At 43.9% G+C, this 24196-nt stretch overlaps 1 protein-coding gene across 1 annotated transcript; it reads left to right on the forward strand.

Moving 5' to 3' along the window:
• Window positions 1-1468: 1468 nt before the first annotated feature.
• Casc3 (CASC3 exon junction complex subunit) lies at window positions 1469-23431 on the forward strand. The gene is made up of 14 exons (XM_040749650.1): window positions 1469-1761; window positions 2126-2153; window positions 2528-2565; window positions 11940-12095; window positions 12181-12332; window positions 13577-13753; window positions 13931-14616; window positions 17264-17328; window positions 18463-18577; window positions 18812-18910; window positions 19173-19387; window positions 20797-20919; window positions 21202-21266; window positions 21904-23431. The coding sequence occupies exons 1-13, from the start codon at window positions 1534-1536 to the stop codon at window positions 21223-21225; spliced, it is 2106 nt and encodes a 701-aa protein (XP_040605584.1). The 5' UTR covers window positions 1469-1533; the 3' UTR covers window positions 21226-21266; window positions 21904-23431.
• Window positions 23432-24196: the final 765 nt, after the last annotated feature.

A 24196-nucleotide genomic window follows, 5' to 3' on the forward strand; every position in this document is an offset into this window, starting at 1 on the left:
GAAGGACTGTCATCTCAAGCACTCAGCCAGGCTATTGGCTTCAAGGTCAGTCTGTCTCAAAAAGAAAGAAAGCTGGACCAAGCAGGGTACGGTAGTGCACGCCTGTAATCCTAGCACCTGGGGAGACTGAAGCTGGTGGATCATAAGTGACAAGACTAGCCTGAGGTGGTAGACTGAAAAAAAAAAAAGAACTCGGGCCGGATGTTGGTGGTGCACGCCTTTAATCCCAGCACTCGGGAGGCAGAGGCAGGCTGATCTCTGAGTTTGAGGCCAGCCTGGTCTACAAAGTGAGTTCCAGGAGATCCTCCAAAACAATACAGAGAAACCCTGTCTCAAAAAACAAAACAACAACAACAAAAAAAAATGGACTCAGACCAAACAACTAAAGGACAAAGTGGCAGATTAACCTTTTTCTTATTTAGACACTAAACCCGGCAGTCTTAGTGCACCATTCTAGCTTGTGATGGATAAGACTTTTATGCCTTTCACACTTATTAAAATATTCATCCTCCATTTTGAATTCAGACAGTTGGTTTTGGAGCTGAACTCCATGATACATTTGGCCACTTGTCTGCAGTTGAAAGAAACAGCCCCTGCAAACAGTTATGATTCCAGTCTCTCACTGTAAATCTGGTAAGCAGTGGGGTCTTTATGAAAACAGCTCAGAATCCGGTCACCTCATGACGATTTGATGGACACTATCAATGTGCACACTTAGTTTACAAACTGTTGTTTTGAGGTAGCAGTACTGATTTTTTTTTTCATTGCTGACAAATGCATTGCCCAAAGTATTTTCTGTCGGATAACAACACATCAGGATTTTAAACACTAGGTTTCTAATACCCCTAGACATCGCTTTCTTTTTTTGGAGACGATTCCAAAACTGGTCTCTTACTAAGTAGCCAAGGACGATCCAGCCCTTGTAAAATGTGATTAACTAGGTTGGGAAGACACATCGAGAAAGGAAATTTTGAATACCCACAGAAAACACCGCACTATTTAGTTCTGGGTCTCCACTGCAGTTTCTCCTTTCCCCTAAATTTAGACCGAGGTGAAGGGCTGGCAGATCTGACGCAGGACTAAGGCATTTTCACCTGGATTCGTGATTTTATCATGCTAAGGTATACAGTAAAATGCTCTAAAATTCAGGGAGAAACGAGAAATGGAAAACGAAAATCATGCAATAGCTCCAACGACGCAGTGGAGCAGTAACAGGTCGAAGTCCTCCCCAAGAAAAGCCCAAGATGGCCGAGCTAAGCACCCACAGAAACTGCAGGCGACCGATCCCCGCGCCCTATGCCCACACCGGGGGGAGGGGAGGGGATGAAGGACTGAGCCACGCCCCCTTACATCACCATATACGTAATCTCGCTCTCCCGAAAACGTGCCGCAGGGCGCAGGCCCCGCCCCACGGAAAGAGGAGCGGCCCGCCCTGGACGTGAAGCACGCTGGGACTCCTCTCGAGCCTCCCGGCAGCCTCTGCGACGGGCGTGGTGCGTAAGGTGCTGACCAGCGGTGGCCGTTCTCCGTAAGATGGCGGACCGGCGTCGGCAGCGCGCTTCTCAGGACACTGAGGACGAAGAATCCGGTGCTTCGGGTTCTGACAGCGGGTCTCCGGCGCGGGGCGGCGGCAGCTGCAGCGGGAGCGCCGGAGGCGGCGGTAGTGGCTCGCTGCCTTCTCAGCGCGGCGGCCGCGGCGGGGGCCTTCATCTGCGGCGGGTGGAGAGCGGGGGCGCCAAGAGCGCCGAGGAGTCGGAGTGTGTGAGTGAGCGCTTGCCGGGCGGCGACCCGGCAGGGGGCGGGGTGTAGGTGGTGCGAGATGCTGGGCCTCCTGTTAGAGGGAAAGGTTATCCCGCTGCGAATCTGCATCCACCCTGAGCCCCAGGGCAGAAGGACTGGGTGGTTTCTGAGCGCGGGGCGTGCAACGCGGATGTTTATACAGAAACTGGGGCTGGAGGGGTAGAGAATCCGCCTTCTTGATGGTGGCTTACAGAGATTTACCTTTCTCCATATCCCTAGTCAACCATTTGTGTTGATTCTTCAGCTCTCCCTCACGTTTATTTGCGGGGTGGGCGGTCCCCACATCTGGAAATTACAGCTCTAACCCCTGTCATCTTTCTCTCAGGAGAGTGAAGATGGCATGGAAGGCGATGGTGAGTGATTTTACTTATCATGATGAGTTTTTTGGACATAAACTGACGCCACATATTTCTAACAGTGGATTTCTCCAAGAGTGGCTTTTTGTACCATAGTGACATTGAGCATAGTTGTTTTGGGGGAGATGACAGATTGAGTATACTGCAGTTATTTAGAGAGTCACCAGCCAAATAACATAGTTTTTTTTTTTTTTTGTCAGCATGGTCACAAACTCCTCCATCTGTAAATACATAGAGAGGATAATTGTATGTGCCTCAAACTTGCTGTCCAAATCGAGGGAAGATTCAGCCTGACGTAGGACAAGCAGTCGGGAATGTAGGTTTAATCGTTTTTAATTGTTTTCTTTCACGTGTTTGTGCTTTCCTTTCAGCTGTCCTTTCTGACTATGAAAGTGCAGAAGATTCAGAAGTGAGTATGACAGATTATTTTTCCTTACGGTGTGAATCAGAAAAGGTCTTTTTATACAAAAACCCCCTGACCTGTGTCTGCTTGTATGCTTTTCATTTATGCTTTTAAAAGTCTGTTAGAAGTGGAGGAGGCCGGGCAGGCGGATCACTGTGAGTTCGAGACCAGCCTGGTCTACCGAGCGAGTTCCAGGACAGCCTCCAAAGCCACAGAGAAACCCTCAAAAAAACCAAAATAAATAAATAAAAGAAGTGGGGCAGTTGGTGGCACATGCTTTAATTCCAGCAGAGGCAGGCAGATTTCTGTGAGTTAGAGGCCAGCCTGGTCTACAGAGCAGGTTCAGGACAGCCAGTGCTACACAGAGAAACCCTGTTTGGAAAAAACAAAGACAAAAAAAGGCTTTTAGAGAAGATCTGGTTACGCTAATGACAGCAACTTGAAGACAGGACTCTTCAAGCTATGGGTTATAATGTTGGTTGATTCATTCTCATTCAAAGAAAGTAAGTTTCTAAGGCAGAGAATGAGATGCTGAAATGCTTTGATAGTTCACTTTATAGTGTTTAGCTTGAGAAGACGGCCACTTGGACCCCCCCAATCTGAGTAGTTTTGGGAAAAAAATCAACCCCTTATTTTATAAATATGGCTTTTTTTGGTGTCTGTGGTTTTTGTTTTGTTTGGATAAATAACTGTAAATACTGTCAGAATAACTTTATCTTAGAATTGTCTGACCTAGAGTTGTTGAACAGATTCGTTGAGTTTTGTGTTTTTGTGGTGGAGTTATTTGGGGAGAATTGGATTGTGGGTCAAGGGTTTGTTTTATAAACATGTTTGTTTTATTAGTTAGGTTTTGTGGCCGGGCGTTGGTGACACACGCCTTTAATCCCAGCACTGGGAGGCAGAGGCAGGCAGATCTCTGTGAGTTTAAGGCCAGCCTGATCTACAGAGTGAGTTCCAAGACAGCCTACAAAATAATACAGAGAAACCCTGTCTCGAAAAACCAAAAAAAAAAAAGTTAGGTTTTGTGATCTGGGGCTTGAGCCTAGAGGTAGGTGCAATCAGAAAAGTGTTCTACCACTGAGCTACTACCTCAGCCCTTATCCTGTTAATCTCCTAGAATTTTGACTGTCTTAGACTATATTAGGGAGATGTAACAGTAAACATTATTTCAAAATTCCTATTCTAAAAGATAACAGTACTCAAAAAAGTCTGAGGAAACAAAAGGTTGTGGCATAGAAATAAATTCAGCAAAATACAAATTCAAATAAGGGCTGGGGTGATGGCTCAGTTGATAAAGAATGCCTGAATTTGATCCCTGGAACCTGTGTAAAAAGTTGGGTGTGATGGCATGTGTAATACAGGCAGAAACACATCTCCAGAGCTGCCATACTAGTTTCGTGACATATTTTTAGCTTATTTTGAAGTTGAAATTGTGTGTATGTTATAATTCGAGGGTTTCTTTGTGTAGCCCTGGCTGTCCTGGAACTCAGTGTGTAGGCCAGGCTGGTCTTGAATTCACAGAGATCCACCTGCCTTTCAAGAGCTGGGATTAAAGGCGTGTGCAATTGTACTTTGATATACCCATGGCATGCCTTTATTGTCTGTAGGAATGCTGTTCCCTAAAAAAAACTATTTATTTATTTATTATGTATGCAGTGTTCTGTCTGCATGCCAGAAGAAGGTACCAGGTCTCATTATAGATGGTTGTGAACCACCAAGTGGTTGCTGAGAATTGAGCTCAAGACTCTGGAAGAGCACTTAGTGCTCTTAACCCCTGAGCCATCTCCCCAGCCCAGGAATGCTGTTCTTTTTATCTCCTTATGTGTGGCTCTCAACTGCAGCAGGAAATGCAGTTCAGTGCTGCTGGCAGTTCAGCCTGTAAGCCCCTCTAAAAGCTTTGAGAGAGTTCTATTCAAATGGCAACTGGGTTTGTTTGACCCTTAAATTGTACCAAGCTTTTCCATTTACATGGTAACCCCTCCTGGTCTCGCAGTCAGTGACTGTTGGTTATTTCAGGGTTTTCCTGCTCTTTGGTCCATTTACATCTCTGCTAAACACCAGTTAGTGTTTAGCACAAGTGCTATGGCTATTGGTGCTTTTGTTCATACGGTTAGAATCGAAAGTTTAATACAGACCTTGTAACATTGTTGTAAATATTGTCTAAAGGTTTGGGTTTTGCTGTTTAAAAGCTGTCATTCCATGTACAGATTTGAAGAGAAATAAACTGTGTTGCTGAAACCAGGCACAGTGGTACTCATCTGTAATCTCCTATACTTGAGAGGGTGAAGCAGGAAGATCACAAAGGCCAGCCTGGCAACATAGAAAGATCTTGTCTCAGAATTCTTTTATTTTAATTTGTGACAGGATCTGTATGTGCTGGCTGGTCTAAAATTTGCTTTGTAGATCAAACCTGCCCTGAACTCACAGACATCCACCTGCCTCTGCCTTAGCATATCCTTCCATACCAGGCTTCAGAATAAAAATTTGAGACGGGCTGGATGTTGGTGTCTCATGGCTATAAACTAGCACTTGGGAGGCAGAAGCAGGCAGATATCTGTGTGTTAGGCCAGTCTACAGAGCAATTTCCAGGACAATCACGGAGACCCTGTCTCAAAAGGCAAAAATTGGAAAATGGTTGCAATTGTAGCTCGGTGGTGGGCTGTTTAGTATTTACAAGGCCCTGGGTTCACTCTCCAGTATTATAAAACAACCAAAAAATGTGTTACTTCCATTTTCCCAGAATGGTCCAAAAACCTTTTTTTTAATGTTGTCATTGGGGCCAGGCATGGTGGTGCATGCCTTTGATCCCAGCACTTGGGAGGCAGGTATTGGTGGATCTCTGATAAAACACCATGACAAAAAGCAACATGGAAGGAAAGAGTTTATGTGGCTCACATATTTTGTAGCCAGATTATTCTTTGGGCCACCAGCTCAAAAACAAAACAAAAACATGGAGACTTAAGTTATTAAAGCCCAGTCTTAGTTTTGGCTTTTTTTAACTAGCTCTTATGACTTAAATTTCCCATTTCTGTTCATCTATCTGTTGTCATGTGACTCATGGCTTTTACTTCTCCTACTGCATGCCTGTGTCTATTGGCGACTTCTCCTTTATTCCCGGAGCTCTCTGTCCCCACAAGTCCTGCCTAACCTCTTCCTGCCTAGCTAATGGCCATTCCGCTCTTTATTAAACCAATCATAGTGACACATCTTCACACAGTGTAAAGGAATATTCCACAATAGGAAGCCAAGGCAGGAACTCAAGCCTGGCAGGAGCTGATGCAGAGACCATGAGGGATGCTGCTTACTGACTTGCTCCTTAAGGCTTGCTCCGCCTGCTTTCTTACAGACGCTTACCAGCCCAGGGATGTCACCAACCACATTGGACTGAGCCCCATATCAGTCACTAATATGCTCTACAGGCCTGGCTGCAGCTTAGTCTTATGGTTCCCTTCTCTGATATTATTCCAAGTTGACAAAAAACTAACCAGCACATCTCCCAACAAAGGAAAGCCTAGGACCTAATAGATTCACTGCCAAATTCTGTCAAACTTTCAAAGATCTCCTACCAGTCCTTTTAATTTTTATTCACAAAATAGAAAGGGAAGGAATACTGCCAAATTCATTCTATGGAACCAATGTCATCCTGGAACTAAAGCCAGGTAAAACATAACAAAAACAACAAACCATTTTCTCAGATAAATGGAAATGCAGAAATTCTCAGCAAAATACTTGCAAACCAAATTCAGGAACATATTAAGATCATGCATCATAACCAGGCACTTGGGAAACAGAAGAAGGAGGATCTCCATGAGTCCTGGGTCAGCCCAGTCTACAGATTAGCTCCAGGACAGGCTCCAAAGCTACACAGAAACTCTTGTGTAGGTGGAGTTTCTTGTCCTGCCAAGTTGTCCCCCCTTCTACCCTTCTCATACCCAAATAAGCACACAGACCATATATTAATTATAAAATGGTTGGCTGATGGCTAGGGCTTCTTTTCTTTTCTTTTTTTTTGGTTTTTCAAGACAGGGTTTCTCTGTGTCTTTGGAGCCTGTCCTGGAACTCACTTTGTAGACCAGGCTGGTCTCTTGAACTCACAGAGATCCGCCTGCCTCTGCTTCTTGAGTGCTGGGATTAAAGGCGTGGGCCACCACCGCCCGGCCTGGCTAGGGCTTCTTATTGGCTAGCCCTATCTTAATTATTAACCTATTTGTATAAATCTGTGTATTTCCACATCATCTTGACTTACCCTTTTACATAGTTGCAGATGGAGCTAGACCTCGTGTCTGTGCTGCTCTTCCAGAGAACCTGAGTTCAGTTCCCAGGCCCACTTTGGGTAGCTCACAGCCACCTGTAACTTATCTCCGTGGGATCTGACACATTTTTCTAGCCTCTGCAGACACTTGGATACACATTTTTGATATTTATTGGGGGGGGTAGGACATGCAAGGACTATAGGCTTTGAGTCTGATTTGTAGTCTCAGCACTGTGTTGTTCTGTTTTGCCCAGTTAACAAAATTAGTTTCTTTGTATTTGTGTACAATATTGGATTTCATTTTTGTAGCCCTGGTTGACCTAGAACTCACTATGTATAGACCATGCTAGCCTCAGATTCACATATATTCCTGCTTCTGCCTCCCTAAACTGAGATCAAAGCTGTGTATCATTACAACCAGTAAAATTAGTTTCTCAAAGGAATATACAAGTTTTCTTGTTGACATTCTATCACAGCCTAAAGAAAATGTTATATGAAACACAATTCCTGCTGGGTAGTGGTGTTATATGCCTTTAGTCCCAGCACTTGGGAAGCAGAAGCAGGTGGATCTCTGTGAGTTCAAGGCCACCCTTGTCTACAAGAGGCAGTGCCAGGACAGGCTCCAAAGCTACACAGAGAAATCCTGTCCTGAAAAACAAACAAAAAATGCCCTCAATAGTGCTAATATTATTTTTAAATTAGTTAGATGGACATAGTAGCATGCCTATAAATGCTGCTCTTGGAATGGGCATAACTCACTAGTTCAAAGCCAGTCTAAGCTATATAGTTAGACCCTGCCGGAAGAAAGAAAGGAAAGGAAAAAAGAAAGAAATGCAGGAAGGAAGGGTGGAGGTGAAGATGGGAAACCCCTGGTTCTCTTCCCATCACCCACAAGGCAGCTCATAACCACCTGTAGCTCCAGTTCCAGGAGATCTTAAGTCTCCTGACAGCCACAGGTTTGTGCATGTGTATGGTGTGCTTAACATACTTTCAGGAGCACACATATATACATAGATAGAATAAAAGTAATTTTGATTTGTTTTGTTTTTGAGACAGGGTTTCTCTGTGTAGCTTTGGAGGTTGTCCTGGAAGTCAACTGTAGACCAGGCAGACCTCACACTCTCAGAGAGCCACCTGCCTCTGCCTCCTGAGTGCTGGGATTAAAGCCGTGAGCCACCAACACCCAGCAAAAATTAATTTCTTTTAAGGTTGAAATTCAGCATGTGAGTAGAGGAGCATAATGAAGTATGTATAAACACCAAGCAAGTTCTTGTTTGTCTGCTCCATAACCTAGGATTAAGGAAAGTACTGACTGATTACCATCCTCTCATCCCCCAATAGAGGGAAAACAGTATAATTGCACAGGATGAAAAGAATCAAGGGTGCTTGTTAAGCTATAGATAAAGACTGGATTGTCACAGAGCAGGTGTAGTGAAGCTTCTTTAGTTCTCCATCTCTTTTCTGAATTGTCATTCAAAACACTTTGAAGACAAAATACCCAGATGATGAGTAGTTTGGAGTGTAAACAGAAATGGAAAGAATGGGAAGAGTGATTAATTGGCTTGTTTGTTTAGGTCAATTAGTCAAGCTTAGCTTTATTTGAAAAAGGTGCAGAACATTGAAAGCTTTTAGCCTATCCAGGACTCTCACATGGTATCTTTGACTGGATCCTGGTGAGCCAGCCTATGCCTGAAGTGAGAAGGCAGTCTGATTTAGGGACAATAGGGGAATAAGAGACAAGTGTTCATACATCTAACAGGCAGTAGAGGTTTAACACATCATTAATGACTAAACCAATTTCTTTTCTCGATTTTCAAGACAAGGTTTCTTTGTAGCTTCAAAGTCTGTCATGGAACTCGATTTGTAGGCCAGTCTGGCCATGAACTCCCAGAGATCTGCCTGCCTTTGCCTGCCGAGTACTGGGATTAAAGTCATGTGCAACCACTGCCCAACACTTTCTTTTCATTCTTGCAGCTTTTTTTTTTTAAAGATTTATTTATTTATTACATATACAGTGTTCTGCCTACATTCCAGAAGAGGGCACCAGATTGAATTGTAGATGGTTGTGAGCCACCATGTGGTTGCTGGGAATTGAACTCAGGACCTCTGGAAGAGCAGTCATTGCTCTTAACCTCTGAGCCATCTCTCCAGCCCTCTTGCAGGTCTTTAAACCTCCATCTGTAATCTAGTATCCTAAGCATCAGATTTGGAGAGGATGGGAAAGAGTATGACCATGCTTTAAAGCCACTGCTTTTCTCTATGTGAGCCCATAAAACCTTCATTTCCTGTCCTAATAATACCACTCCCACCCCACCCTCAGACAGGGTTTCTCTGTATAGTTTTGACTGTCCTTGAACTCACAGAGGTACTGCCTGCCTCTTCCTCCCCAGTGCTAGGATTAAAGGTGTGCACCACCACCAACCTGGAGACCTCACTTTTTAAAAAGGTGTGGTGGCTCACACATTTAATCCCAGCACCAGGAGGGAGAGGCAGGTTTGAGGCCAACCTGGACTACATAGCAAATTCCAGGCTAGTAAGACTATGTCTCCAAGACCTTGTCTAAAAATATAGGGTGGTAGTGGGGGAGTTCTCATGCATTTGTTACCATTTCTATGACAGATCTTAAATGTTAGGATGTTATTGTGTGTAGTGTTTGTTTTCTCTGGGAATCTCATGCTGTAGAAAATTCAGTTCTCTATCATAAACATAAAAAATACAATCTTAGAAGTTGGACATGGGAGTGCACACCTTTAATGCTAACACTTGGGAGGCAGAGGTATTCCACGCCACCATCTTTCAAACTGGCCTGGGTTACATAGTGAGACTCATGTCTCTAAAACAACAACAGACTGATGTGACCTGGGCCTGTAGTGCACATAACTCAGTGGTTAGTGCTTGTCTTTCTTGTTTGAGGCCCTGAGTTTGATTCACAGTAAGGAGGGAAAAAGTAAGTCATGGACTGTAAACAAGCTGGAACTGTAATTCAGTGGTATAATAAATATATCCCAGGCCCTGGATTCAATCCCTAGCACCACAAGAGGGGACCTGGAGGCCCTTGAGATTACTCAGTGAATGAGAGACTTGCCAGAAAGCCTGTCAACCTGTGTTTAGTTTCTGGACTTCACATGTAGAAGGAGAGAACTGAACTCCCAAATTGTCTTTTGACTTCCACACCAGTCATGGAAAGCTTTTGTCTTCGTGTTTTCTCAGTCTGGTTATAGATATCCTGAGAGTTGGAGATCTTAGATTAAAAAGGTCTCATAGGTTTTTTTTTTCCACCTTGGGGAGAGGGATAGAGTATTAAAGTGATACCCAGGCTAGCCTTGAATTGTCAGTCTTCTCACTTCAGCTTACTGAGTTGCTAGGGTTATAGGTGTGTGCCACTTTTCATTATCAGAAAGGTTGGAAATTTCTACTCTAACCCTTTTTTTTTTTTTTTTGGTTTTTCGAGACAGGGTTTCTCTGTATTGTTTTGGAGGCTGTCCTGGAACTCTCTCTGTAGACCAGGCTGGCCTCGAACTCACATCCACCTGCCTCTGCCTCCCAAGTGCTTCTAATCCATTTTTTAAAAGCAATTGCTTATGGTGTGTGTGTGTGTGTGTGTGTGTGTGTGTGTGTGTGTGTGTATGCATGCATGTATGTGCATATGTGAACACATGCCATGACATTCGTATGGAAGTTAGAGGAGTGGGGTTAGGTTTTTTTCTTTGTACTGTGGGGCTCTGTAGCTCAAACTCCAGTCCTTAGGCTTGGTAGCAAGTATAGTTACTGAGCCATCTTGCTAGTCTCCTAAAACATTTTGAGATGAGAAAATTCTCAACTTAAGCCAGAGTGCTGTTATTAAACACTGTGTGTTTAAGACTTACAAAGGAGCCAGGCACTGCATATGCCTTCAGTCTTAGTACGTGGGAAGTAGAGGCAGGTGGACCTATGTGAGTTCTAAGCCAGCTTGGTTTACAGTGCTAGTTCTAGACCAGCCAGGGATACACAAAAAGACTGGAAAAGGAGAGAAAGGCACTATAAAGTTAGTCTTCCATCTATAACCCCTTGCTTCTTTCCTTAGACTACCATTGTTAAAATTTCCTTACCTCTGTATCCCAGAACTATTAATAAAGACTATTTATAAAAACTATTTGTATTGCCCTTGTATGTGTGTGTGCATATATACATGTACATGTATTTTATAGTACCCTGTTCTCAAGAAGTTTGGTTAAAAATATTGGCTTGGGGTGTGTATGCTAGAAATTGATCCCAGGGCCTTGCCATGCTAGGCAGATGCTCTACCACGGAGTTAGTAACCCCAGCCCTTGTAATGCTTGTTTTATTTTTATTTGGTGTGTGTGCGTGCCAGAGGACAACCTCAGGTGTCATTCCTTATAGCTATCTACTTTATTTCTGGTCTTTCATGAGGACCAGAGACTCATCAATTAACTAGCTAACCCCGAGAATACTTGTCTGTGTCTCTTGAGCTCTAGGATTGCAAGTGTGTACCACCATGCCTGGCTTTGTGCATGGGTGCTAGACTTAGGTCCTCATGCTTTTGTGGCAAGCATTTTATCACCTGAACTATCTCCCCAGTCCTTGTGTTTTGTTTTTATGGGGCACAGGATGCCCTCAAACTTCATATGAGTTGAAAGTGATCCTGAACACCTGATCTTGTCTCTGCCTTACAACTGCTAGGTTATAAACATGTGCCATTCTCCTTGTAGTGCTTGTTTTTAATTCCAACGCTGTAGTAAAAGGTTGCCAGGAATTGTTTCCCAAAAGAATGGAAAATAAAGATTCACTATTTGGGGGGGAGGGCACGGGAGGAAGGGAGGGAATGGGAGAGGGACCTGGAACTGACTTGTGAAGCAACCTTGATTCTTATCTAAATTTAAACTGGAAAATAAAATTAAAAAAAAAAAGATTCACTATTCAGATTTTTCCTCCCCTTTGGATTTTTGAGACAGGGTTTCTCTGTGGCTTTGGAGGCTGTCCTGGAACTCGCTCGGTAGATGAGACTGGTTTCTAACTCACAAAGATCCACCTGCTTCTGCCTCCCGAGTGTTGGGATTAAAGGTGTGTGCCACCAGCGCCCGGCAACTATCAGATCTTATCTCCATAATTAACAAGGATACCTTTTCAGGGTGAAGAAGGAGAATACAGTGAGGAGGAAAACTCCAAGGTGGAGCTGAAATCAGAAGCTAATGACGCTGCAGATTCCTCAGCAAAAGAGAAGGGAGAAGAAAAGCCTGATACCAAGGGCACTGTAACTGGCGAGCGGCAAAGTGGGGATGGACAGGTCAGTGCATAGCGTAGTCCTCCACTTGGGGGCTGGCATAGGGCCTCTCACTCCTTGGAAGAGTAAGGAGTCCTTTATCTTCCAGGAGAGCACAGAGCCTGTAGAGAACAAAGTGGGTAAAAAAGGCCCTAAGCATTTGGATGATGATGAAGATCGGAAAAATCCAGCATATATACCGAGGAAAGGGCTCTTCTTTGAGCACGATCTTCGAGGACAGACTCAGGAAGAGGAAGTCCGGTAACAGTCATCTTACGCTACTCCCACTACTGCTACCTTGTGCTGAGTGCTTTGATGACTTCTTCACCTGTCTTGTTTCCTTTACTACTCAGAACATTTAAGAGAAGTGTTAGGGTTACTCCTCCTGTACAGATGAGGAAAATAAGCATGGTTTCATGTACTTGTAGTCCCAGCACTCAGGAGTCTGAGGTTAGCTTGGGCTACATAGTGAGACCCTGTCTCACAAAGCAAAAAGAGATAGGTGTGGTAGTGTGATCTCCAGTCCCAGCTCTCAGGAGGCAGAGGCAGGAAGATCTCAGAGAGGTGAGTTCCAGGCCAGCCAGAGTTACATAGTGAGACTCTGTCTTAAAAAAAGAAAAGGTGGGCTGGAGAGATGGCTCAGAGGTTAAGAGCACTGACTGTTCTTTCAAAGGTCCTGAGTTCAATTCCCAGCAACCACATGGTGGCTCACAACCATCTGTAATGACATCTGGCACCCCCTTCTGGCCTGCAGACATACATGCAGACAGAAAAGTATATACATAATAAATAAATCTTTAAAAAAAAAAAAAGAAAGAAAAGGTTTGGTAAGTGTTGGTGGTAAGGAGTTGGGATCCAGATTCAGGGCGGTCTGTCCCCAGATCCTAAATTATTAGACCTCTATGACCTTGAACCTGTGGCTTTCTTGAGATAGGCAGTTTTTATAGGCAACATTTTCGTAGAGAGATAATTTTAAAGTATTAATTGTCTCAAGGCGTCTCTATTGTTGGTTGTTTTCACTCTTTACTCTTTGGGGTGGCATCATCCAGCTCCCAAATAATCACACATGAAGGCTTAATCTTACTTACAAATGCCCAGCCTTAGCTTGGCTTGTTTCTTGCCAGCTTTTCCTAAATTATCCCCACTATCTTTTGCCTCTGAGTTTTTATCTTTCTCTATTCTATATACCTTTCTTTACTTCTTACTCCATGATTTGATATATAGCTAGGTGGCTGGCCCCTGATGGTCTCACTTCCCAGATTTCCCCTCCTGTTTAGTCTCTCTGCCTGCCTGTCTCACCTGTCCTTTTTCCTGCCTGACTGTTCAGCTCTTCATTAGACCAATCATGTTTTAGACAAGCAAAGTAACACAGCTTCACAGAGTTAAACAACATAAAAAGAATGTAACATATCTTTGCATCATTAAACAAATGTTCCACAGCATAAGCAAATGTAACACATCTTTAACTAATATTACACAACACACCTCTGCTTGTTTTGGTCTAGACCCAAGGGACGTCAGCGAAAGCTATGGAAGGATGAGGGTCGCTGGGAGCATGATAAGTTCCGTGAAGATGAACAGGCTCCAAAGTCCCGACAGGAGCTCATTGCTCTTTATGGCTATGATATTCGATCTGCTCACAATCCTGATGACATCAAACCCCGAAGAATCCGGAAGCCTCGGTAAGGAAGTTCAAGAGCCTAGATTACTAATCTTTCAAACTTTTTTGCTTTTCTAAATGCATTTCTAATCTTCTAAGTGACTAAATATAGGATATGGAAATTATTCTCCCTTACTCTCCGTGTATATACGTGGAGGTCTCTTTTCTTACATTTTTCTTGACAATTTTATTGTTTCAGATTTGGAAGTCCCCCACAAAGAGATCCAAATTGGATTGGTGATAGATCAAACAAGTCCCATCGCCACCAGGGTCCTGGGGGCACCCTACCACCAAAGTCATTTATTAACAGGAATGCAGCAGGTACAGGCCGCATGTCTGCATCCAGGAATTATTCACGATCTGGGGGCTTCAAGGAAGGTCGTACTAGTTTTAGGCCCGTGGAGGTTGGTGGGCAGCATGGTGGCCGGTCTGGTGAGACTCATAAACATGAAGCTAATTACCGGTCACGGCGTCTGGAGCAGACTCCTATGAGGGATCCATCTCCAGAACCAGATGCTCCATTGCTTGGTAGTCCTGAGAAAGAAGAGGCAGCCTCAGAGGCACCAGCTGCCATTGCTGACACTGTACCACCAGCTCCTGACAGGCCCATTGAGAAGAAGTCCTATTCCCGGGCAAGAAGGACCCGCACAAAAGTGGGGGACGCAGTCAAAGCTGCTGAGGAGGTTCCTCCTCCAGCTGAAGGGCTCACGTCAGCAGCCACAATCCCAGAAACAACTCCTCCTCCAGCTGCTAAGACTGGAAACTGGGAGGCTCCAGTAGATTCTACCACAGGTGGACTGGAGCAAGATGTAGCACAGCTAAATATAGCAGAACAAAACTGGAGTCCAGGACAGCCTTCATTCCTGCAACCACGAGAGCTTCGAGGTAGGCATTACAGGCTGGGGAGTAGATTTTACTGTGTCACTGGGACTTCATTTTTAGGGATGTGGTGTCTGACAGAAAACTCCTTAACAGAGCAAAGTGTATATTTGCAGTCTGTCTGCCTGTCCTCAGAGCAGTTCTCTTTGTTACCCAAGCCTGTCCCACTTCATAGGTGCACTTAACCATCAGTACTTAGCTCCTCTGTCAAGATTCATTTTCTCTTCATGTGCAGAAAGTGACTTAAGATAGCTCTTCAGACTATCTGTGAGCCAGTGGTTAAATGCTTAAAAGCAGAAACCTTTGAATTTGAATTTAAATATGGAAAGCCTTTCTAGTATGCTTTTTTCTAGAGACACTAAAGCTATATATAATGCTGGTGCTTTTGGGTATTTGAAATGTGGCTAGAAGGAAGAATTGAACTTTTAGTTAATCGATTTTAAAAACGCATATAGCAGTTGGAAGTGGTTGCACACACCTTTAATCCCAGCACTTGGGAGGCAGAGGTAGGTGGATCTGAATTCAGGGCCAGCCTGGTCTACAGAGTAAGTTCCAGGCCAGGTAGGGTTACACAGAGAAACCCTGTCTCAGAAGCACATGTAGCTAGCAGGTATCATTTAGTTTTTGAATTCTAACCCAAACCTTGTTTGTTTGTTTGAGATTTATTTTGGTGTGTAGGTGTTCTGTCTGCATGCATTTCTATACAACATGTGTGTAAGTGCCCACAGAGGCTAGAAGAAGGCACCAGATCCCTTGGGAATAGAATTATAGATGGTTTTGAGTTGCCTTGTGGGTGCTGGGAGTTGAACCCAGGTCAAAAGCAGCCAGTGCTCTTAACCACTGAGCCATCTCTAGAACCCTCTAGGCCAAACTTTAAACATTGGAAATCTTCATGAGCACTGGGAATTTTGGCACTCTACTTTGGTATATTTTAATTGTTTCTTTTAGGTTTTTTTGTTGTTGGTGGTGGTTTGTTTTGTTTTGTTTTTTTCTCAAGACAGAGCTTCTCTGTGTACCTTTGGATTTGTCCTAGCACCTGGCCCTTGCTTTGTAGACCAGTCTGGCCTCGAACTCAAAGAGATCCTCCTGCCTCTGCCTCCCGAGTGCTGGGACTAAAGACGTGTGTCACCACTGCCCAGTGTCTTTTAGTTTTTGAGATTATGATTACATCATTTTTCCCTTCCCTCCTTCCAAAGCCTCCCATATCCTCTTCCTTATTCTCTTTGAAATTCATGGCCTCTTTTTTTTTTTTTTTTTTTTTGGTTTTTCGAGACAGGGTTTCTCTGTGGCTTTGGAGGCTGTCCTGGAACTCACTCTGTAGACCGGGCTGGTCTCGAACTCACAGAGATCCCCCTGCCTCTGCCTCCCGAGTGCTGTCATGGCCTCTTTTTTATTAACTGCTGCTACATGCATATAGCATATAAGTATATACATTTATATTCCTAAATACATAATTATTCACCCTGTTCAGTCTGTATGTTTACTTGTCTGTATGTTTTCAGGGCTGACTGTTTGTTACTAGATAACCAGTTGGTGTGCTCTCACCTGGCAGAAGACTTTGCCCTGCTCTCAGCATTCCTGAGTTGCTTGTAGGTTCTTGTATTATAGGGTTATGACCTGGTAGGTTTTGCCACTATGCACTTTGGCATGTCCGGTGGTGTAGTCCTTGTTCAGCTCATGTTTGTGAGAACCTATGGATATAGCTTCTGATGATACTAGGAAATAAAATCTCTCTGCTCCTTTGGCACTTGTCTTCGTGCCCCACCCCATCCCTGATTCTTAGGTGTGGCATTTGTTTTACAGATGTACTGTTGGAACTGAGCTCCAAAACTGCAGTTTGATTGGTTGTAGTTTCATCTGTTGCAAAGAGAAGTTTCCTTAATGGGTGGTTAGGAATGAATTTATCTGTGGGTATAAGGATAAATATTTAGAATATAGTTAGGGATTATGCTGTTAGTAAAATGGTGGTTGTAGGTTCTCCTCCCAGATCAATTATTTCACTACCTTGGTTTCCAGTACCAGGTATGATTTTTCTCTTATGAGTGTTTTTTTTTCCCCAAGTAGGCTGTTAGTGGATCTTACATCAATCAGAGAACTGTGTTTACTGCCAAGCTTTGTGTGCCGCTATTACATCCTGTGCTGTCCATGCCTGCTGCCCATCATTGTGTGCATAGACGTCTTAGCGGCTATTGTTGACTGTGTCCTTCCTTTGGAAGTTTGCATCATGCCTCCTGGTACCACAAAAGCTGGTTATCAGGAAAGAGGCTTTCATGTCACTTCCAGCTCAGGAGCTTCTGGGCTGGTACAGGTGTTTTTTGAGCACCAAAAATTAGTTGATCTCTGGACATAAAAGTATAACTTTTTGTACTGATACTATCTTTGGGAGATTGTCTATAAAATATTTTTTAACTAAAAATATTATACTTTTTTTTTTTGGTTTTTCAAGACAAGGCTTCTCTGTGTTGCTCTGGCATTCCTGGAACTCACTCTGTAGACCAGTCTGGTCTTGAACTCAGAGATCCACCTGCCTCTGCCTCCAGAATTCTGGGATTAATAGCATGCACCACCACTGCCCAGATGCACTTGTTGTTTTCTTTGACTCCTATTCACATACATCTGCATTCAACCAGTGACCTTTTTTGGTATATTACAGGTGTGCCCAACCACATGCATATGGGAGCAGGACCTCCACCTCAGTTTAACCGGATGGAAGAAATGGTACAAAAATGGGAAGAAGGAGGACTGGGGCTGTATACTCAGTGGTAGAGAATGCATGATGCCCTTGATTCCAGTACTGTCAAAAAAAAAGTATTGAGATAGAATCTCACTGTTTTGCTCTGGCTGACCTGGAGTTCCCTATGTAGACTAGGCTGGCCTTGGACTTAGATCTATCTGTCTCAACTTCCCAACTTATTGGTTGTGCTACCATACCTGAATCTTAGTTACTGTGACAGAACACCATGACTAAGGCAGCTTATAAAAGAAAACATTAAAAAAAAAAAAAGAATATAACCCCCCCCCCAAAAAGGAAAACATTTAATTGAGCTTCCAGTTCTAGAGGGTTAGAGGCCATGATGCAAATCAAAGCCATGGCAGCAGGAACATCTGAGCTTAAATTTTGATCCAAAAGTAGGAGGCAGAGAGAGCACACCTGGAATGGCCTAGTCTTTTGACACGCCTTCTTCAACAAGGCCACACCTCCTAGTTTTTCCCAAACAGTTCCACTAATTGGGGACCAAGTATTCAAATGTGGATCACTTTCATTGAGACCACCACACATGTTCACTGTTAAAACAAAAACAAGCTCTTTTTATTGAGATGGTTTCCTGTCCTTTGACACAGCCTGGCCTTGAATTTATCATAAAGCTCAGGTTGGCTTCACACTAAGTCCTCCTGCTTTGATTCCCGAGTTCTGAGGCTACAGGCTTATCGTGCCAACCAGTATACATTTGGTTTTGGGGTTGGTTTTTTTTGCCTGCATGTATGAGGGGTCAGAAGCTCTGGAACTAGAGTTACAGACAGATGTGAGCTGTCATGTGGTTGCTGGGAATTGAACCCAGGTCCTCTGGAAGAATGGCCAGTACATTAATCACTGAGCTATCTCTCCAGCCCCCTAATGTAAATTCTTGATAGCAGTTTTTCCACTGATTATTCATGGGATTTGTTTTGTTTTAATTTGAACCTCAGAAATGTAGAGGGTTTAGGTTTAAATTCTGGTATTTTTCATCAAATTTTCAGTCCATTTTATACATATTAAGTACTGCCATGTATCAGGTTTTACAAACCTACAGCAGGTAGGATTTGACATGAGAATTACCCTTCTGGAGTCCTAATCAAATCTCTTTATCTCAGGGTGTCCAGGGTAGTCGAGCTAAACGTTATTCGTCCCAGCGGCAGAGACCTGTGCCAGAGCCTCCTGCTCCTCCTGTACATATCAGTATCATGGAGGGGCATTACTATGATCCATGTGAGTTCTTTTTTATTGTTGGGACACCTTTCTTGTCAGCATAAAGGGAGTTAAGTGCCCACTCTTCTTGTATTCTTTAATTTCCCTTTTGACTTCACAGTGGTTATCCCACATTATCTAGTTGCTATTTTCTTCATATAGAAGATTTAGAACATCAGAGGTCTACAAGACAGAAAGAGTTGGTGATGTGATATGAAGGTTGGAGTTTATAAGAATCTCAACATTATCTTACAGTGCAGTTCCAGGGACCAATCTATACCCATGGTGACAGCCCTGCCCCACTGCCTCCACAGGGCATGATTGTACAACCAGAAATGCACCTTCCTCACCCAGGTAAGCTTGCACTCCTCTCATATGCTTATAGTGTGCAAGGATCTGTGTTAGGGACTCTACAAGACCTTATCTTTTTCAGCACTATCGTGCTATCCAGTGATGCTGATCACCCTGACTGCTTATGTAACAAACTCATTTTTAAGTCCATCTTAAGGACTGTATGTAGTCTAACCTGTTGTGCTCCGTGGTCCAAGTTATTAAGCCATCCCATGATAAAGGTGGTATCCTCCTTTATAGTTTTTGTTTGTCTTTCTTTGCCTAGGTTTACATCCCCATCAGTCACCAGCACCTCTGCCCAATCCAGGTCTCTACCCACCACCAGTGTCCATGTCTCCAGGACAACCACCACCCCAGCAGTTGCTTGCTCCTACTTACTTTTCTGCTCCAGGTGTCATGAATTTTGGTAACCCCAGTTACCCTTATGCTCCAGGAGCATTACCTCCTCCTCCACCTCCTCATCTGTATCCTAACACACAGGTAAGATGCTTAATTTTTCTAGGTATGTATCCTTTAGATCATTACACAAGAATGTGTTTGGGGAAACTGTTAACAAGAATTTTATACGATTGTTTCAGTGCCACTGAGTCTCCTGTGTGGCACTAGGATGCCCCTTGGTGGTCAGGAGCTGGAAATGCAGGTTAGGTAATGTCTACCATTGCTTCTGATTTCCAGAGTAGTTTTTTGTTTGCTACAGGGTGTCTTACCATGTAGCCCTTACTGGCTTGGAACTTGCTATATAGACCAGGCTGGCCTCAAATTCACAGAGATCCACCTGCCTGTACCTCCTGAGTGCTGTGATTAAAGGCATACACTACCAAGTGCGGCCTTGTTTCTTATTTCAGTTTTTCTTTTCTTTTTCTGTTTTCTTTCTTCTTTTTTGAGGCAGGGTCTCACTGGCTGGGAATATATTTGGTTCTCAACCTCTGACTCCTAGGTGCTTTTGAAAACCATGCTTGTTTTCATTTTCTTTAAGGATTATTATCGTACAGTATATCATAGATGTCCCCATGTGTCATTTGGCTGTATGAAGGATTGTAGTCTTCTGGACAGCTTATCCTTTCCCTGTCCTGAGGGCACTTGATACCATCTGGCATTTAGAATGCCGTCACTGAGCTCAGCCTTTCTATTTGTCAGCTAATGAAGAATTGGAAAGAGTGGGCCGAAGCTGGGCATTAGAAAGATGGTTAAGGGCACTTGCTCTTGCAGGGTACCCAGGTTCAGTCCCAGTACCCATGGCAGGCAGCTCACAACTGCCTGTAACTGCAGCTCCAGGGGATCTGATAACTTCTTCCTGGCCTCTGAGGCCACTACATACATTCACATGGACACAGTCTAAATTTAGTTAGGGTTACTGTTGCTGGGAAACAAAAACAGCAGCGTGACCAGTGCAACCTGGGGAGGAAAGGGTTATTTGGCTTCCACTTCTGCATCACTGTTCATCATTGAAGGAAGTCTGGGTGGAAACTTGGCGGGGGAACAAAGGCCGTGGAGGAGTGCTGTTCTCTAGCTTGTTCCTCACAGCTTGCTCAGCCTGCTTTCTTTTTCTTTTTCTTTCTTGTTTTTTTGAGACAGAGTCTCACTGTGTAGAGTGCTCCACCACACCTGTCGTCCGTTCCCACTCCCCCAAAAAGTCAGGGTTTCTCTGGAGCTTTGGAGCCTATCCTGGAACTCACTCTGTAGACCAGACTAGCTTCAAACTCCTAGAGATCCTCCTGGCTCTGCCTCCCAAGTGCTGGGATTAAAGGCATGAGTCACCAACGTCCAGCCCCCAAAGCATATCTTTTAAAAATTGAAGTTCTTTATTTTTGCAGCTGGATAATGTTTTCTGTTTCTCTTAATTTGGGTTAATTCTTAACTTTTTTTTCTCCTGACTTATGGGATCCTAGGCTCCATCACAGGTGTATGGGGGCGTGACCTACTATAACCCTGCTCAGCAGCAGGTGCAGCCGAAACCCTCCCCACCCCGGAGGACTCCCCAGCCAGTGTCCATCAAGCCCCCTCCACCTGAGGTAAGTCTCCCTCCCATACTTGAAGCATGAGGGCTTTCTTTCTCTGGGGGTTTCTTTTTAGGGTGTGCTTCTATGGACTTTTTTTTTTTTAACTTGTTTGTTTTGAGACAGGGTTTCTCTTGTGTATGTATCCCTGGCTGGCCTGGAACTTGATCTGTAAACTGGGCTGGGCTGGCCTGAAACTCGGAGATCCAGCTGCCTCTACCTCCCTGTGTGCTGACTAATGGAAGTCTTTTTTGTATGACATGATAACAGATTCCATTTTTTTTTTTTTAATTTCAGGTTGTAAGCAGGGGTTCCAGTTAATACTGAGTTTGCAAATATTTTAAATGTAACATCATGTGAAAGTAAGTACCCAGTGTACTGTGACTAATTCTCACCCTTATGTGCTTAATAAAACCACTGAATTAATGCCTTACATTATAGGCATGAAATATCTCAGGGAAATTGTTTTAGAATGCATTGGGAAGAATTAAAGAGAACCCATCTCTACCTTCAGAGTTTCGTTTGGGAAACTGAAGAAGAAAAATACATGAGTCCAGTCTAAACTAGATTAAGGAAAGAAAAAATTGAATTTAGATTGTTATAGCCAAAGAAGCCAATTCTAAAGATTTGAGAAGGTAGTGGCTTTAGGGCTGTTTCAGGGTTTTGGAGGAGTGTGTTTTTGTTTAAGAAAAAAGATCTCACTATATAACCCTAGCCGGCCTCAAACTTTCCGTCTTCCTGCTTTCCACCCCTGACTGCTCAGATTACAGGTGTGGGCCGCCACACCTGACTCTGGGATATTTTTATTGCTGCTGTTTTGTTTTGTGGTCATTAAAACACATTATTTAGAAGATGAGGGTGTAGCATGTTCAAGGTCTTGGACTTGATCCTTGGCGCCAAAAAAACCACATTATTTAGAAATGTGGCCTTCTGAGAAGGGTTATATAAATACCCAGAGGTCCACTGACACTCGGTTCTTCTCTTTCTAACTCTCAATAGAACAGGAAAGGTGAAAACTCGGGGGAAAGAAATGTGGGGTGGCCCTGCCAGCCGACAGTTGGAGGATGAGATGCCCTCTTCCTCTGAGGACAGGCCTGCTAGAGAGAGAAGAAATCTCCACTCTTCACTTGAGCTGCCTGGACTCCGGGGAGCAGAGACTGGACAGCCCAGGCCTCAGAGTCTATTCAGAAGCCTGCATCTCACTGTTGTTTACTTTCTCCCCGGAGATTCAAGTGTCTTCTGCTCCCAGGGAAGTTCCTTCCTGCTTATTTGTTTGAATGTTCATTTTTAAAGCCTGACTTACCCTTCTTAAATTAATATTCTTAGTTTTTTCTCCTTTTCCCTGCTGTTCCCTGACTTTACATGAAACAAGTTCATTCTAGTTTACTATCCCCTCTGGAGTCCCTTTTGACTCCTCCCAAACTCCCACATAATTGAGACTGTATCAACCAAGTGTAAAAATAGCTGGCCTTTTCCTTGTGATTGGTCTTTATTAGTCTCTTAACTTCTCTAGCTCTGTGGAAGCTATCTGCCCGAAGTGTCCCACTCTAGAGGAGAGGTCAGAGTGGGTGAGTAGGAGCCCTTGTTGGAGGTGTAGGTCTTACAAATCTGAGCCTTCTTCATACCTCTATTCTGATGGGCTTCAGTCCTCCACGGGGGCAGAATCTCTCCTGTGGAGAGAGAACAAACGGATGCTTTTGTGAGAAGGGAGGGTGGAGTGGGATCCTCTGCACGACTAGGGGAATGCATGGCCGAGTCCTCGGGGCTGTCTTTGAGGTAAGTGGAATTAGAGGGCCCTGCTTCTTTTCTTTACATCCCCCCTACTACATCCCCTTCCCAGTTGCTGTGGACCAATGCATCTCTAGAGACAAATACTATCCAGCAGTCTGTCTGCCTTGTCTTTTGCAGTTCTTCTCCATGCCTTCCCTGCTACAAGTATTTTTAGATGTTACTACCTTACTTTCCCCAAATTCTGCTCCAGTACTTGCAAATAGAAAGTAACTACCTGGACTTAAATCCTACAGAAGCAAGTCGCCTTCTGGGCAAAGGCTCTCCCTTTTATCATTCCTCTCCATGGCACCAAACCACATCCCTGTGCCTCTGTGGAAGTCCGTTACTGCTGCACTATGCCTGCCAGGGTTCCTCCAGAACCTGAGGGATAAGGTGGTGGCTGTCCCTCCCCAGTAATGTCACTGTTTTTTTCCTACAACTGGCCTAACCACTCTTGAGTCGGGAGTGGGGGTAAACCCCAAGGAGGAAAATAACTAAGAGGTTATTCCAGGGATAGCTGGTGGTTGTGCCTTTTATAGGCTTCCCTTTGCCTTAAACCTGAAGATGTTTCCTCAAGCCTGTGGGCAACATGCCCAGATCCCCAGACCTTAAGACACTGTGACAGTTGTCTGTTGGTCCACTGTGTTTAGTTGCAAAGATTTCACCATGTGTGTTGTTTTTGTTACTGTTTTAAAGGGTGCATATTTGTGATCAGCATTGTGACTTGGAGATAATAAAATATAGACTATAGACTTGAGTCTGTTTCCAGTTTTTATTTGTATATTGATTTGGGAGGGGAGAAAGAGACTCATTTCACTATGGAGCTACAGTCGTAATTTGAGCCAGCTCAGCCTGGTAAAATGGAAGGCCAGCAAGGTAAGGAGCCTCTGTGAGGTCCCAAGTTTGAATGTGTTCACTAACAGTTTCTCATTCTATCCCTCTTTTTTGTTGTTTATTATTTTTAGACCAGGGGCTCATGTAGTCCAGGCTGGCCTCTTAACTCACCTTGTAGCTGAAAATACTCTTCAGTTTCTGACCCTACTGTCTCCGCTTCCCAGGTGCTAGGATTTCAGGTGTGTACAGCCACACACAATTTCTGACAGTTTTTAAAAATTCATTTATGTATTCATTTTTTTTATTTTTTATTTTTTGAGACCCTGTCTCACCATGTAACCCTGACTGGCCTGGAACTCACAGAGATCCACCTGCCTCTGCCTCTGCCTCTGGAGCGCTGGGATTAAAAGTGTGGGTCACTATAGCTTTTAGTGCTATCTTTACTTTCCAAGAAAGATAACTATCCACAGCTGGGAATAATGGTGCTTATCTGTAAGCCCAGTACTTGGGAGGCAAGTGGATCTCTGTGTGTTCGAGGCCAGCTTGGTTTACAGAGTGAATTCAAGCCAGGTGTTGGGTGAGGTGGGAGTAGAGATGGTACTAACATACCGAGGCCCACAGTCTTAGTACTGGTAATGCTGAGGCAAACAGACCACTAACTGGTTCATGCTGCCTTTCACTTGAGACT

This window comes from Mesocricetus auratus, unplaced genomic scaffold (genome assembly GCF_017639785.1).
Source record: "Mesocricetus auratus isolate SY011 unplaced genomic scaffold, BCM_Maur_2.0 Super-Scaffold_100007, whole genome shotgun sequence".
NCBI classification, from domain to species: domain Eukaryota; kingdom Metazoa; phylum Chordata; class Mammalia; order Rodentia; family Cricetidae; genus Mesocricetus; species Mesocricetus auratus.

Bases quoted from the DNA above. Each gene is read 5' to 3' on its own strand.
- Casc3 (XM_040749650.1), top strand. From the start codon at position 1,534: ATGGCGGACCGGCGTCGGCAGCGCGCTTCTCAGGACACTGAGGACGAA. The intron at 1,762-2,125 runs GTGAGTGAGCGC...TCTTTCTCTCAG, and splicing joins GCGCCGAGGAGTCGGAGTGT to GAGAGTGAAGATGGCATGGA. The intron at 13,754-13,930 runs GTAAGGAAGTTC...TTATTGTTTCAG, and splicing joins CGAAGAATCCGGAAGCCTCG to ATTTGGAAGTCCCCCACAAA.